Here is a 15,146-nt window from a genome sequence, read left to right as displayed (position 1 = left end):
CTATAAATCCTAAAAAAACTTGTAGTATGCCCTGACCCTAGGATGAGGTAATCTCCCCTCTCCTTAAACTTTTTGTAAATTTTGTTAGAAGATAATGCAAGGGGTGTTTTCGATAGTTACTCATGGTCATACATATGATATTTTCCTTCAATGCAAAGCCGGTATAGAAACTTAGATCCCATGTGATGTACATAACTTTGGGCTTGAATTGGAGAACACTAAAGAAAAAGGGTTTGTGGTTTATGAACAATAACGAAAAAGGTCAATGAAGTGAGAGACTTAAGGGATAAGGAATGAGAAAGTGATGGTGTTTTACGCTAATTAAGAGTTGCTAGATGTTTTAACTTTTTCACGAGTTACGTGATTAGTATGGAATACTGCTACTTAAATGTTATTGTTTCATGTAAGGTTTTTTTAGTGAAAGAAAGAGAATTCAAACGTATAAATAAAGGATTGTTGGTGTGACTTTGAGCCAAAAATTAGAGTCCCACATCAGTGGATGTGGAGAGCATCAAGTCCTTTATAAGGAATGGTTCCACACACATACATTGCCGAGGGCTTTTGATAAAAATCCCATACCTGTTACTTCTGGATGGCTAAAGTGGGGGGAGTATTGGCAATTCGACTTGTGTGTGTGAGACCTGTTGGCGACCCGTCCGTTGGCACCGTTGCTATTCTTAAGATAAAGGGAGTGAGGAAGACTGAAAACATTGAGGTCTACTTAACAATTTTCTTTTCCTTCACGTTTTATTGGTAGCCAAAAAGAAAGAATAGAAGTGAAGGCAAACAGGATATAACCACGATAAGGGGCCTAGTAGAAAAATGCGGACAACAGCGAGAACTTATGAATTCGATACTTTGTAAGTTGTGAATCTACTTTCAAATGATTCCAATTGATCCATACACGCCAAAATAATATCCAATTAATATAAAGAAATAAGTGCAGATGATGACAGACAGGAAGAGAGATAGATCTCACAACACACAAAACGACCAGCTGTAAGGACAAGCCAGTCTTATATCAAACATAAAACACCAGGTGTGGAATATAAAACAACAGTAAACTCCCAAAGAGCATCTCTATTCCAATCAAGCTCTTTCCCAGGCTCCCACCATCACTCTTTTCTTGAGCTACTGTACCACTGCTTGTAGAATTCCCTATAATAATTAACATAAAACCAAGTAAATTAAACATATATTACTAGATAAAGAGCTGTTAAATTCTAAAAAACTAATTACCATAAAAATAGGTTAAAATTCTGGAGTAAATTTGTTATAATACCGCTGGATATAGGGGCAGTGGTGCTGCTTCTAGCTTCAGTCTTGTTTTCATAATCCCGGAACATCTTCGCGTCTGGAGAGTTTGATGGCAAATTCAAGAGATCTGAATCCATCACCAACGTTGAAATGATCAAACTAGTGTTATATATAAACATGTATATTTCTAGAAAAATTAAACTAACTTATATATATTTCAGTTCATATATATGTACTTACCAACGCATCTTGATATGTTGATAGGTACATGGCAGGAACTGGGAAGGTTTAAGGCAAGAGTGGCATTGATCTTGAGGCCGAGTTTTGGATCATCGCGGTCCTTAATTAGGACACAGAGGCATTTCTTGCTCTTCTGCACCACTACTTTAATCCCACTGCAACAGTCTATGGTTGGACTTTTGGCATCACCGCCGACGTACGGAAGGCAGGGGGCAAGCCCTACTAGTTGGTCTGCACATTCTGCCTTATCTTGGTCTATGTTGCAGCTGCCAAAACCAACTAGGAATATCAACAAGAAGGTGCATGAGAGTGCCTGCACACTCACATTCTTTGAGTTACTCATTGTAGTGCAGAAAGAACGGAGAAAGAGAGAGAGAGAGAGAGAGAGAGAGAGAGAAGAAATGGGGTGCTATTTGTAGGTTTTGTGCTTTTTCTTGGCTGCCCTTTTGGTTTTTATGCAATTTGAGAAGTAGTTGGGTGGTGGAGTGGCAGTAATTGTTATTTATGCATGCATCTGGTATAAAGTGATCTCATTGGAGGGGCTTCACATGTGAATTATGTGAAGGACATGTTTTGTCCTGAAATGGCTATCACTTGTCACATAGTGCAATAAAATAACGCATCTAAAACTAGAAGAAATAATGGACTCATCTCCAGCACTAGTGCCCTACCATTTATCCAAAACCCTAAAATGAACTGAAATACTGTCGTTGCAACAAAACCACCCCACCCTCCAAAAATAATCTGGAGAAAAGTGACACTGGTGTGGTAACTTTTGTATCTCTTGATTATACGTAAAATTTACGGTGATTGTATGTATTCTATTAATTAGTAAGACTTTCGAAGCAAAGATACACCGATGTGATAATTTCTGAAACTCTTTATTGTACATAGAATGTAAATATTACAATGATTGTATGTATCAAAATTGTTGAGTTAGCAAACTACCACAGTAAAGAGACACCGATATGGTAATTTATATGTAACTCTTATATATCCATACATTATGTAGGATGTGAATTACGATAATTGTATGTTTCAGAATCATTGAATTAGTACATGTTACTTAAAAGTACAATATGGTAATCTTTTTTCTTTTTTAATTTTTCTTCCATTTGTGTTCTATGTTTTAGACAGATCTGGAACCACAGAAGAGAAAGTTGGGATCTTTCAGTTGGCTGGAGGATGAGTTGCAGTATCAATCTCAAAACCAGAAGGCGAAAACACAAAATTATTAAATATTTCTCTAATTTGTTTCACTCAAAATCATTTTTTACGTATTTAGTTTTGGAATCGAAACTCGTGATTTGGATTAAAATCCTGGACCCGTGACCATTTTCATCCATCCGTGATTAGACAGTACTTAACTAAGCTTATGCCCGGCCCCAAACAAAATCTTTCATTCATATTATAATTATATGAGTAAAAGAATTAGGAAATAAGAAGACAACTTACTTTATATTTCTAATATTGTTTGGAGGCAGACAATTCTGCCTTCACAATGATGCTGGTGAAGAAGGAAGCCATAAAGAAGCTTTCACTGCCAGAAATTTGGGTTTCACCTCTCCCCCATGGGACATGAATCGTCTCCAAATCTCTTCTATCAAATTCACCAATCTTGATCTTTGAAATTTGATCAAACGGTTAAAAACATGAGCTTTTTTAAAAGTTATAATAATTTTAATTATTGGATCAAATTTCAAAAATTCGAATTAATGAATTTAATATATTTAGTAGAAAGAATCCAGGGAGAATCCCCTCCCTTCCCATGTGGACTTGTTTTGCTTTTAGACACTAGGGTTTCACCTCTTCCCCATGTGATAAAATGCTTTTACTATTCAGAAATTTCAATGTGCTCATGATGCAGTAAATTTGGTTTCGAGCTGATTTTTACACAATTCTTAAGGCTTTTCACTTATTTTTTTAATTTTATTTTTTGTCATCAATTAAATAAATTAAAAAAAATAAGTTTAAGCAGAGTATGTTAAAAAAAAAAAAAAAAAGTTGTGTTTATAATTCTCCAATTGGTTTTCTTTCCATTCCAAAAGTGCAATCTCACAAGTCCATCAAGATTGGTACCATGATTATTGTTTTAGAGTGATTTTTCTATAAATAAGGTCTAAAAAGAGTGAGGATAAATACTTATAAAGGAATCCAATGATAAAAATTCAAGAACTTTTCGAACACTTCTTTAATTTTATTTTAAGTTATTCTTGCAAAACGAAAAACTTTATTGACATTTTAGAATATTTTAATGTCCTGCATCTCAAGTTCGTAGCAAAAAGGAAAAAAAAAAAAAAGAATTATCATGTACAAACTTAAGATGGCAGGGACATGATAATCCTTTATCCCTCAAAGATATTATGGCTAACACCACCCGAGGAGATGAACATAAAATTCAACAATTTATAACGTATGGACAAAGATTAGTTCAACAATTTATAATGTATGGACAAAGATTAGGTAAAGTTGTATAATTAAAGAGGTGTGCTATCCACACACTCCATTTTACTTTTCGCACACTCCTTGATAATTTCTGTCCATTAATCATTTTCAATTCATCTGATTCGATGGTTAAAAATTAAAAAGGTATGTAAGAAGTAAAATGAAGAGTGTAGATATCACATTCCTAATTAAATATGCATTTGCATATTACTTTTTCCTGCAAAGTTTAAAGGCAAATAATGTATGGACATAGACTTCTAGTTTAAGGTAGACTAATGGATCACTCTCTCGATCAATATTTAGGTCATGCGCGTGGATCACAAAAACAGGTAGTAAACCATATAACCAGACCACACCAGCACATAGGTGTTAGTTATAAATCACACATTATACTTAAGAGCAATTAGCGAAACTCAAAATCTAATTAAGCAAACAAACAACCCTCTCTCTTTCTATTATTTCAATTTCGTGGAGCTTAGAAAAAGGAAATAGACCAAATAAAGAGGACTCAGATGAAATTTTCAATGTGATCGAATCGAAACAGTAAAATCTTAGAAATAAATTGAGTAAATTATAACAATAGTTCCTTAACTTTAATTAAATTGAAGCAATGATTCTTCAACTAAAACCATTGGTCCACTCATCAAAACATGTAGCTATAATCATTTTTGTCAACTTCGTCAAAATTTTGTCAAAATGAGTTAGCTTGGAAGGATCATTTTTACAAATGGGTTAAAATTGAGGAACCATTTTTCCAATTAGATTAAAGTTGAGAGATCATTGCCTGGTAATGAATTTTTAGCTGAGGAACAATTGTTGCATGTTTTGATGGGTTGATGGACTAATGATAATGAATTTTTAATTGATGAACTGTTGCTTCAATTAAGTTAAAATTGAGGATCGCTACCATTTACTCAAATAAAATCACCAAAAGGATCCGACTTTACATGTGGATTTAGCTGGAATGGAGGCGTAGCAACCCATTGCGAGCATTTGATGTTCTTAGAATATGCAACTGTAAATTAGCGGTGTCCGTGAAATTGCATAGAACCCCGATCATTTCTGCCCCTCTTCTCCGAGCGGATAGGAGTTCTGTAACCAAACCCAAATGCCTCCGACCAAATTCTCACCGAAACTCCACCATGAAGCCACAGTGATCAGATCAGCAATCCAGTCCAGACTCCTAGTCCTGACTCTTATCCTCCTATGGCGGACTCTCTTGTCCTCCTACGACACCTCCGCCTCCATCAATCCCGATTGCCTATCTACCATCCCCTCACAAAAAAACGTTCTCTTTCATTCCCTGGGTTTGGCTATCGAGTCCAGCATTGTATGGGACAGTGTCTACTTTGTTCGGATTGCAGAGTGTGGCTACGAGTACGAGCAGATCTACGCTTTCTTCCCCCTTCTTCCTCTTTGCATGTCGTTCTTATCCCGCACAGGTTAGGCTCAGATTATCAGCTTTCAGTAATGCCATTTTGGAATTGTTAGTTCTACGGTTTCAAGCAATACCTAATTTGCAATTTGTGAACTTTAAGCAATACCCAATTGGCGATTTGTGAACTTTGAGCTTTCCCAATTTGAAATTTGTGAAACTTGAGCTTACCAAAATGACATATTTTGAAATTTAAGCTTACCCAATTGGCAATTTGTGAACTTTGAGCTTGCCCAATTGGCAATTTGTGAACTTTGAGCTTACCCAATTGGCAATTTCTGAACTTTAAGCATACCCAATTGGTGTTTGTATCAGTTTGTTGAGTTTGAATAAGTGCTTTTTTTGTAATTAGCAGTTGTGCTTTGTGTTTCAGTTTTGGCGCCATTGGTTCCAGTTATTGGGCAAAGAGCTGTGTTGGGATTATCCGGCTATGTCATTAATAACATTGGCTTCGTGTTTGCGGCAGTTTATTTATACAGGTGAGCTAGTTAGGATTTTCATAATTTCAATTCGATTCGGAAAAGCTTTATCCGGACTATAACCATTTGGCATCTTCAATTGTGTTTCATTCCAGCAATAATTAGATCTTGTCTGCCACCTTAATGAGGCCCTTATTCTCTGAAATTGGATTTTATCAATAATTAAAAGGAAAGATTGTAGATATATATCAGAATGAAGTTTTAGAGAATAAGGAGCTATAGTATTATCAACCTGGATCCAATTGGCTGCCCTTGATTGTTTTACATTGACTTTTTGATTGGTTTAACACTTTTGATTACTTAAGTCTTTCCCTTGTCACTTTAACAGGCTTTCAGTTGTCATTTTGAAGGACCAAGAAGCAGCAGTGAGGGCTTCAGTTTTGTTTTGCTTCAATCCAGCTTCCATATTCTATTCATCAATGTAATTTCCCTTTTCTTTTGTTTCTTTCTAGTTGGTACCTATGATACCTATGATATGGCATCAGGCTGATGTTTTCATCTGCTTTATACTGCAGATATTCGGAGACATTGTTCGCCCTTTTTTCAGTTGGAGGATTGTACCATCTAATATCTGGAAAAGATGTCATTGCTGTTCTTTGGTTTGCTCTTTCAGGATTTTCAAGGTCCAATGGAGTGCTTAATGCTGGTTATTTCGGTTTTCAGACTATGCATCAGGCCTATGATGCTGTTTTCTTGAGAAAGCGTCCTTTTGTAGGTTTCAATTTTTTTCTTTTATTTATGATTTTAAGCTGATACATATGAAAGATTAAGCTTCGGTATCATGATTATCAATAATTTATTTTGCCTACTCAGTTCCATAAAAGTAGACTTTCATTCAGCAAATCATACAACTCCATACCATGTAGATGCAGTTAGAATATTATTATACAATATCAAAGAAAACAGAACATGTCAATTATGTAGCACAACGCAATTTGTTGATTTATACTTATCAAGAGGATGACTGCTTAGTAATTTTAATTTCTGTGGCAGTTGGCATTGCAGGCTGTTGTTGGTGGAGCTCTGCGCTGCATATGTATATTTGTTCCTTTTATTGCATTTCAAGCATACGGATACAACAATCTCTGTCTTGGACATCTTCCGTCCGATATGAGACCCTGGTGCAAAGCAAGAGTCCCTTTGTTGTACAATTATATTCAGAGTCACTATTGGTATGTGATCTTTAATCACCAATGCTTGTTCATCGGATTAACACCTTTTCTTTTTTTTTTTTTTTTTTTTTTGTGTCTAGCTAAAGGTTGACAATCATTACTGTCAATTGTTGTTGAAGAGCAATGTTACGAAAATAGTCCTTGTTCTGCTGATTATTGGAAAATCATTAATAAATAGTAATAAAGGATAGTCTATTGTGTATAAGATACAAATTAATATTTGACTTTTTAAGGAATGGTAATTGGATTAGCTCTATATACATCTGTACTGTTTCATCTTGTTATACTTATAGTTATACCGTGCGAATACAGGATAAATATAAAAAGTTGGAATAAATAGAAAGATATTCATAGTTGATGGTTTACCTTCATGCCAGGGGAGTAGGTTTCTTGAGATATTTCCAAGTTAAACAGTTGCCAAACTTTCTGCTGGCTTCACCAATATTGTCTCTCGCACTTTGCTCAATCGTCCATTACGCAAAGTCAAAGCCGGAAAAGTTCTTCTCTTTGGGTTTTCATGCTCCTCCTGAGGATAAAGATTCTGCTGCTGTGCTCTTTTCTCTAGCAGAATACTCCTCCAGAAGTAAGGGTATTACTTTTAAACAGCCATTGCCTTGTGATTGACATATTATTACTGTCATTGCTTTATAGCTTATTCTGTTGACATGTGTGAAGCTAGTAAATCAATCGTTTAGCATAAATCAATGTGCACATGCATCCAATTGTTTTATTATGCATGACCTAATCAGTATTTTTGGAATATTGTTTCTCTTCCATTCATGCTGGCTTTCAACAGCGTGTAATCAATCGTTTGCAAATCTAACAGAAAATCGCACAAGGAAGCAAGTGAACATAGATGGTCCTGCTTTACTCTCAGAAGAACATAAAGTATTAGCAAAGCAAGGATACTTGTCTGTTGCTGTGCTTCCATGTATTCTACATTTGGGATTTATGGCAGCCACCGCATTTTTTGTCATGCATGTGCAGGTTTGATTTTATTCCCTCTTATAGTTCTTTATCTTGCCAAAAAAATTTAAGCTAGGAGTATTTGAGAAATATAGAATACTAAATTTCTGCTTCATGAAATTATGGTTGTCTGTAATTCTCTTCGACTTGATCAATATAATTTTGTCAAATTTTTGGGTTTATATTTGGATTCTGATGTTAAAACAAAAGAGATTCGATCATCACTGGCATCATGATTTATTTTATCTTTCAATGGAAAAATCAAGCTAGAGGGAATCAGTTGCTTGTTTCCCTTTGAAATTGACAAATTGTTTCAGGGACGAAAAGCTTGATAGATGAAGATTAACCAATCATGTAAAGATTAATCATGCTCAAGTTTTATATTTTGAATAGAACTGACTCACAAAAAACTCCGAACTATGCATGTATTTCCCAATTTGTATGCACCAAGACTAAAACTTTACACTTAGTTAGATGACGCGTAAAGTTTTCTTCCAAATATGGTGCGAAGATGCTGCCTTGCGATTAGAATGGCATAATAGATTAGTGATTACCATCTTGGTTTTCAGCTTGTGCTCTTTACTGGTATTATTATGTTATTTTTCTGGCAAGGTTTGTATTTGGAAAATTGATATCATAACTTTGAACAGGTTGCTACGCGTTTCTTATCCTTCAGCCCTCCCCTCTATTGGTTTGCGTCGTATATAATGAAATCTCGTGGTACTGGTAAGAGATGGGGATATATAATTTGGGCATACTCTGCTGCGTACATTCTTCTAGGCAGCTTGCTCTTTTCGAACTTCTATCCTTTCACTTGATGGTTTTACAGCAAGGAGTCTCGGCTGTTAGCTTTTCTATCAAAGAGTTTGTGCGTTTCAGAGTCTCAGATTGAATTTGCATACTGACGGATATTCTTCTATTGTTTGGGGAGTCCCACTGCTTAATATCTTTAGTTGCTTGCCCCTGTGTATAAGCATCGTGTGACTGTCGGTCCCGAAGAGGCGACAGTTTTGTTCCTTTCTGCATGTTATATATAGTTTTTATAAATGATAAGAATATTATTGAACAAACAAAATTGTCGAAATGACTATAAAACTTCAAAAAGCTACATCGTGACTAACGTTTTATTTTATAGAGTTACAAAGTACCATATAAATATAGAAAACTGACCTATCCCTAATAGGAAAAAAAACAAAACCCTAATACTAACGAGTTAGGCCCAAAATACCCAACATTAAAATAACAAAAGTGTTACTCTTACAATTTATTTGTATTCATATGCGTTGGCTTAATAAGTAAGGAAATGAAACCCCATTACCAACGGGTTAGATCCAAAATACCAAACATTAAAATAACAAAAATGTTATTGTTACTATTTATTTGTATTCACATGAGTTTGCGGACCCTACCTCCATTAAAGAGATGGGTATACGTGATGGTACAAATAGCTACTCTTAAAATAAATCTAGATACTAGTGTTTTCCAACAAGATTAACCCATATCATACAAACTGTCTTAATTCTAGAACACACATACATATGAGTAATATTCAAACATTGCAATTCAATTCTCTCCTCTCGAATGCTTTTTTATTTTCTGGAATTATTTTAATTCTTGCTGGATGCATCTCATCAGTTATAGTAGTGGTGACAAAATAGTATTACAAGGCCTGAGGCCGCATAGATGACAGATGCAGTACACTTGAACCGGAGAGGAAATGGGATTGTGATGGAAACGAAGAAGGCGGTCACTCCAGTGAAGACACCGAAATAATGGAAGAGATGAACTATGATTCGTGGACATTTGGAGTTCTGAATGAACTTGCTAACCAAGATGCTAGAAAACGAGAGTGATTGCGAGACCGAGAAAGCAAAAGGTTAGAGGGACCTGCTTGGAGTGAAGTTGGATGGGTACGAGAGCCATTGTAATTGCCGTTGACAAGCAATACGCCAGAATAATCGTTGCCCAATCAAAGTTGTGCTTCCTAGGCGGCCTAGAGCTGGCGGCAGCTGCTGGTGGTGGTGGCTCGGCAGGTGCAGTTGTTTCCAGGTCATTATCCAACGCGCTAGTGAAGATTTTGTTTACTTGCTGCAAACATGAGCATGCCTTCATTCCTGTGGAAAGGGGAGAGGGAGAGATGGGTTTGTTTATTGATTTTTGGTCGGGGAGAGATACGTTTGTTAATTTCCAACTAATCGCTCATGATACATATATACACACACACATAGAATTATAAACGTGAAAACCACGAGTGCATATTTGTTTGGGCCCAAAATATTATTGCTAGGCCGAGCAGCAGGATGTGCTCGGCCCAAGGTGATGGTAAATACTATGGGCCGAGTAATAAATCCCGGGCCAGCTGGCAGGATCGGCCAAATCCTATCCTAAGTAGTCCGGATGAATAGGAAAGGTCGAGGAAGTCCTAGTGCGACCAGGATTCTCGACCGGCAAGGAATGAAGTTCTGAAAAGAAGGAAAATTCAGAATCCCAGTAGGAATAGGTTTGTTCGAGTTAGAGGCGAAATGGGACAAGGACTCCCAATCCAAATCAGAATTGGTTTCAAGGAATGGGGCACTATAAATACAAGAAATCATGCAACAGAAAAGCCCTTCAAAAATCAGCATACAATTGCCCTGCGCAAAACCTCTCAAACACCTTGAGATTTTTCCTTTTCTTTTCCTGCCGACACACCTTCAGTTTGGATAAACAGCACTGCTGCCGCAGAATCAGCCGACCAAGAAGCACCTTCAGTTTGGATAAACAGCACTGCGTCGAGGTCGACCGGTTATCTATCTAAGTCTCGGTCGAGAAGGGTTTTCGAACCTTTGTTGGCAGAGGTCACCTTACTAGCCTTCTCGGCATAGTTAGGTGTTACGAATTGCATTACTCGGCGTACTGGACGCCGAATGGTTTTATGATTGGATACTCGCAAGTGAGTTTCAGGGTTCGGCATTCCGACGGCCGAACTACGTTCACCATCAAGACATACATCACGTTTGAGTACCTGTGCCCATATAGTTTGGTCTCGATTCGATGTGCTTATACTCTTACGAATATAATCACAGTGACCGAATCGGGCTCCGACGATTCGTGAACTCCGCAGAATTAGCAGCCTTGTCTTCAGGCTGTAGAACCCAGAGACCGAGAGCGTTCCTTCCTCGGTCGCAATCGCAAGATAGAGAAGTCAACAACGCGCTCAAAGCGACATCAACAAATTTTACTCCTTGGCCAAGCTCGGCCGACGAGTTGGCACGCCCCGCATTCGACCGAAGGACGTAGTTAGCTTATTAGTTACTCGACCTGCGCGCCACGTAGGTTTTGTAATTTTTAGAGTCAACAATATTCTACGAAATGTCATGTACTTTTGCTAACCTCGTCATTTGCCCCTTCTAAATTTATTATTTATTTTAATTTTTTTAAAATTATTTTTATCACTCTAAAAATATAATTATATAGTCACTTAATACTACAGTCTTAATGGTATTCCTCTTTATTTATGAGTAAGAGGTTTTAAGTTTGATTATCGTCAAAAACAAATATGAAACATATTATGATTAAGTTTATTGTGAGATTTATTCCACTTTCTTTCCATAATTAATGTAAATTATATCGTTTATTAAAAATAAAGAAAAAGTACAACCTAAGTGTGCATTTTCAATTTTTTATAATTAAAAAGAAATATCCTCTTCGGCAGTGGCGGCAGAAATGTCTTGTTAATGAAAAGGTGGACGAGAGAGAGAGAGAGAGATTGGAAAGAGAAGAATGAAAGAATAATTCAGTCGAAACATTGGTTTCTTTTTCTCCCTGATGTGTACAAAAAGACATGTCTAGTAAAATAATCTAAATTATATCGTTTATTTGTTTATTAAAAATAAAGAAAAAGTACAACCTAAGTGTGCATTTTCAATTTTTTTTATAATTAAAAAGAAATATCCTCTTCGGCAGTGGCCGCAGAAATGTCTTGTTAATGAAAAGTAGACGAATTGAAAAGAGAAGAATGAAATAATTCAGTCGAAACATTGGTTTCTTTTTCTTCCTGAAGTGTACAAAAAGACATGTTATAGTAAAATAATGTAGCAAAAAGACATGTCTAGAAAAAAGACATATCTAGAAAAAAACATGTCTAGCAAAACGTACGGATTATAAATGGAGTAATGTTATTCTTATCATAATTTTATGAATGTATTTTTGCTCATGACTATTTATTTGATGTATGTTCACCATCCTATTTATCATCGTTAGATGAGTTTGAATTTTGAGATTTGTGTCTATCCACTATATGGATATCAAAATTCAAACTCATTTAATAATGATAAATATGATGGTGAGCATACATCACACTAAATGGTGGCAAGCAAAATGCTCTCTAATTTTATACCACATTTATTTACCATCTTAGGTGACAGAGGAGTTGGACAAACTACATAATTTAATTTCAATATTTTTATTAATTAGAACACTTAAATAATATTAGGTGGAAGAATAAGACTTCTCGTATACCATAATCATCATTTAATTAACAATCTTTTTATTAATTATTGATTAACATTTTAAAATTAATTCTAATTAATTTAGATGATGCGGCTGTTCATATCATATATCATCTAAAATGGTATACAATTATGATATAAAAATATGGTAAGGATAACATTATTGTTATAAATGGTGTGTCTAGCAAAATTACATGTCTTTAGTGTCCCGCAAAAAGACGCCTTTCCAGATTCTCCCAAAAAAAGACGCCCTTTAGACATGTCTTTTAAAAAGAGATTTTAAAGACAGTCTTTTAAAAAGAGATTTTAAAGACATGTTATGCAAAACGTATTACTAACGTAAGGATTGCAGTTGCACTGTTCATTTGTTTTTAACCGAATTTCCACTTATTTACGGTTCTGCCACTGGCTCAGGGATTTCACGTTATTTAAGCTAGGAGTATTTGAGAAATGTGGAATACTAAATTTCAGCTTCTTGAAAATCATGGTTTTCAGTAATTCTCTTCGACTTGATCAATATAATTTTGTGAAATTTTTGATTTTATATTTGGATTCTGATGTTAAAACAAAAGAAATTCGATCATCACGGGCATCATGATTTATTTTATCTTTCAATGGAAAAAGCAAGCTAGAGGGAATGAATTGCTTGTTTCCCCTTGTAATTGACAAATTGTTTCAGGGACGAAAAGCTTTATAGATGAAGATTAACCAATCATGTAAAGGTTAATCATGCTGAAGTTTTAAAATTTGAATAGAACCGACTCACAAAAAACTCCGAACTATGCATGTATTTCCAAATTTGTATGCACCAAGACTAAAACTTTTCAGTTAGTTAGATGACGAGTAAAGTTTTCTTCCAAAGATGGTGCGAAGATGCTGCCTTGTGATCAGAATGGCATAATAGATTAGTGATCACCATCTTGGTTTTCAGCTTGTGCTCTTTACTGGTATTATTATGTTATTTTTCTGGCAAGGTTTGTATTTGGAAAATTGATATCATAACTTTGAATGCTTCATGTTTGACAGGTTGCTACTCGTTTCTTATCCTTCAGCCCTTCCCTCTATTGGTTTGCGTCGTATATAATGAAATCTCGTGGTACTGGTAAGAGATGGGGATATATAGTTTGGGCATACTCTGCTGCGTACATTCTTCTAGGCAGTTTGCTCTTTTCGAACTTCTATCCTTTCACTTGATGGTGTACAGCAACTGCAAGGAGTCTCAGCTGAGAGCTTTTCTATCGAAGAGTTTGTGCCTTTCACAGAGTCCCAGATTGAATTTGCGTACTGAAGTATATTCTTCTATTATTTGGGGAGTCCCAACTGCTTAAGATGGTACATCACACGAATAGCTACTCTTAAAATAACAGGAATTGTTATTGTCACTCCAAAAATCTCATTCTACAATCCAAACATTTTACATTTGAAAAAAAAAAAAAAAAAAAAAAAAAAAAAAAAAACACTTGTGAGGAGTGTAGAATGAGATTTTTGAAGTGTCAATAACACTTCCCAAAATAAATCTAGATACAAGTGTTTTGCAACAAGATTCACCCATATCACACAAACTGTCTTAATTCTAGAACACACATACATCTGAGTAATATTCAAACATTGCAATTCAATTCTCTACTTCGAATGCTTTTTTATTTTCTGGAATTATTTTAATTCTTGCTGGATGCATCTGATCAGTTGTAGTAGTGGTGACAAAATAGTATTACAAAGCCTGAGGCCGCATAGATGACAGATGCAGTACACTTGAACCAGAGAGGAAATGGGATTGTGATGGAAACGAAGAAGGCGGTCACTCCAGAGAAAACACCGAAATAATGGAAGAGATGCACTATGATTCGTGGACATTTGGAGTTCTGAATGAACTTGCTAACCAAGATGCTAGAAAACGAGAGTGTGATTGCGAGACCGAGAAAGCAAAAGGTTAGAGGGAGCTGCTTGGAGTGAAGTTGGATGGGTACGAGAGCCATTGCAATTGCCGTTGACAAGCAATACGCCAGAATAATCGTTGCCCAATCAAAGTTGTGCTTCCTAGGCGGCCTAGAGCTGGCGGCAGCTGCTGCTGGTGGTGGCTCGACAGGTGCAGTTGCTTCCAGGTCATTATCCAACGCGCCAGTGAAGATTTTGTTTACTTGCTGCAAACATGCCTTCATTCTTGTGGAAAGGAGAGAGAGGGAGAGATGGGTTTGTTAATTTCCAATTATGAGCCTTGTATACACACACGCACGCACCACATATAGATTAATAATACACACATGTACACACATATAAACGTGAAATCGACTAGTGCATATTCTACGAAATGTCAAGGAAGTTGTACTTTTGCTAACCTCGTCATTCCCTTTCTTAATTTATTATTTATTTTAAGAAAAACTAACAGAAATAACTTAAAAAGTTTTAGTTTTAATAAAAAACCATGTTATAAGTTTTGTTTAATGATTAGTACAAGGCTCATATTAAAATAGTCAAACTAAAAATGACCCAACTATAATACATTATGATTTGTCGATTTTACCCCTAACTTTTTTAGGTTGAGTTCTAGATTTTTGTCGTTAATGAAGTTCATCATTGTTTTGCAGACATTCTTCTTTTTCTTTGAAACAAAAATATAGATCCTCATGCTATTTAATTTATATTTTTTATTATTTCGTTGAAA

The 15,146-nt window shown here is 35.7% G+C and overlaps 2 protein-coding genes across 5 annotated transcripts; one reads left to right on the top strand and one right to left on the bottom strand.

The window, feature by feature from the left end:
* Positions 1–901: 901 nt before the first annotated feature.
* On the bottom strand, positions 902–1,963 carry LOC137715465 (non-specific lipid transfer protein GPI-anchored 6). Its single transcript, XM_068454807.2, has 3 exons — positions 1,498–1,963; positions 1,283–1,384; positions 902–1,158 (listed from the first exon to the last, which is right to left on the bottom strand). The coding sequence occupies exons 1-3, from the start codon at positions 1,838–1,840 to the stop codon at positions 1,022–1,024; spliced, it is 582 nt and encodes a 193-aa protein (XP_068310908.1). The 5' UTR covers positions 1,841–1,963; the 3' UTR covers positions 902–1,021.
* Positions 1,964–4,858: 2,895 nt separating this feature from the next.
* On the top strand, positions 4,859–13,750 carry LOC137716240 (uncharacterized). 4 transcript variants are annotated; one of them, XM_088691838.1, is made up of 8 exons: positions 4,859–5,384; positions 5,751–5,856; positions 6,185–6,277; positions 6,372–6,567; positions 6,850–7,028; positions 7,406–7,617; positions 7,855–8,015; positions 8,645–9,069. In XM_088691838.1, exons 1-8 carry the CDS (start codon positions 5,051–5,053, stop codon positions 8,810–8,812), a joined length of 1,449 nt encoding a protein of 482 aa, XP_088547964.1. In that variant the 5' UTR covers positions 4,859–5,050; the 3' UTR covers positions 8,813–9,069. The 4 variants fall into 4 exon arrangements, with proteins under 4 accessions (XP_088547964.1, XP_088547965.1, XP_088547966.1 ...); XM_088691839.1 differs by lacking the exon at positions 8,645–9,069 and adding an exon at positions 13,511–13,750 and having other exon boundaries at positions 4,888–5,384; XM_088691840.1 differs by having other exon boundaries at positions 4,888–5,384; positions 7,406–7,611.
* The last annotated feature ends 1,396 nt before the right edge of the window (positions 13,751–15,146 follow it).

This window comes from Pyrus communis, chromosome 3 (assembly GCF_041283825.1).
Source record: "Pyrus communis isolate YQ-2024b chromosome 3, ASM4128382v1, whole genome shotgun sequence".
Taxonomy (NCBI): Eukaryota; Viridiplantae; Streptophyta; class Magnoliopsida; order Rosales; family Rosaceae; genus Pyrus; species Pyrus communis.
The sequence above is the reverse complement of the archived record's forward strand: the minus strand, read 5'-3'. Positions and strand labels throughout refer to the sequence as shown.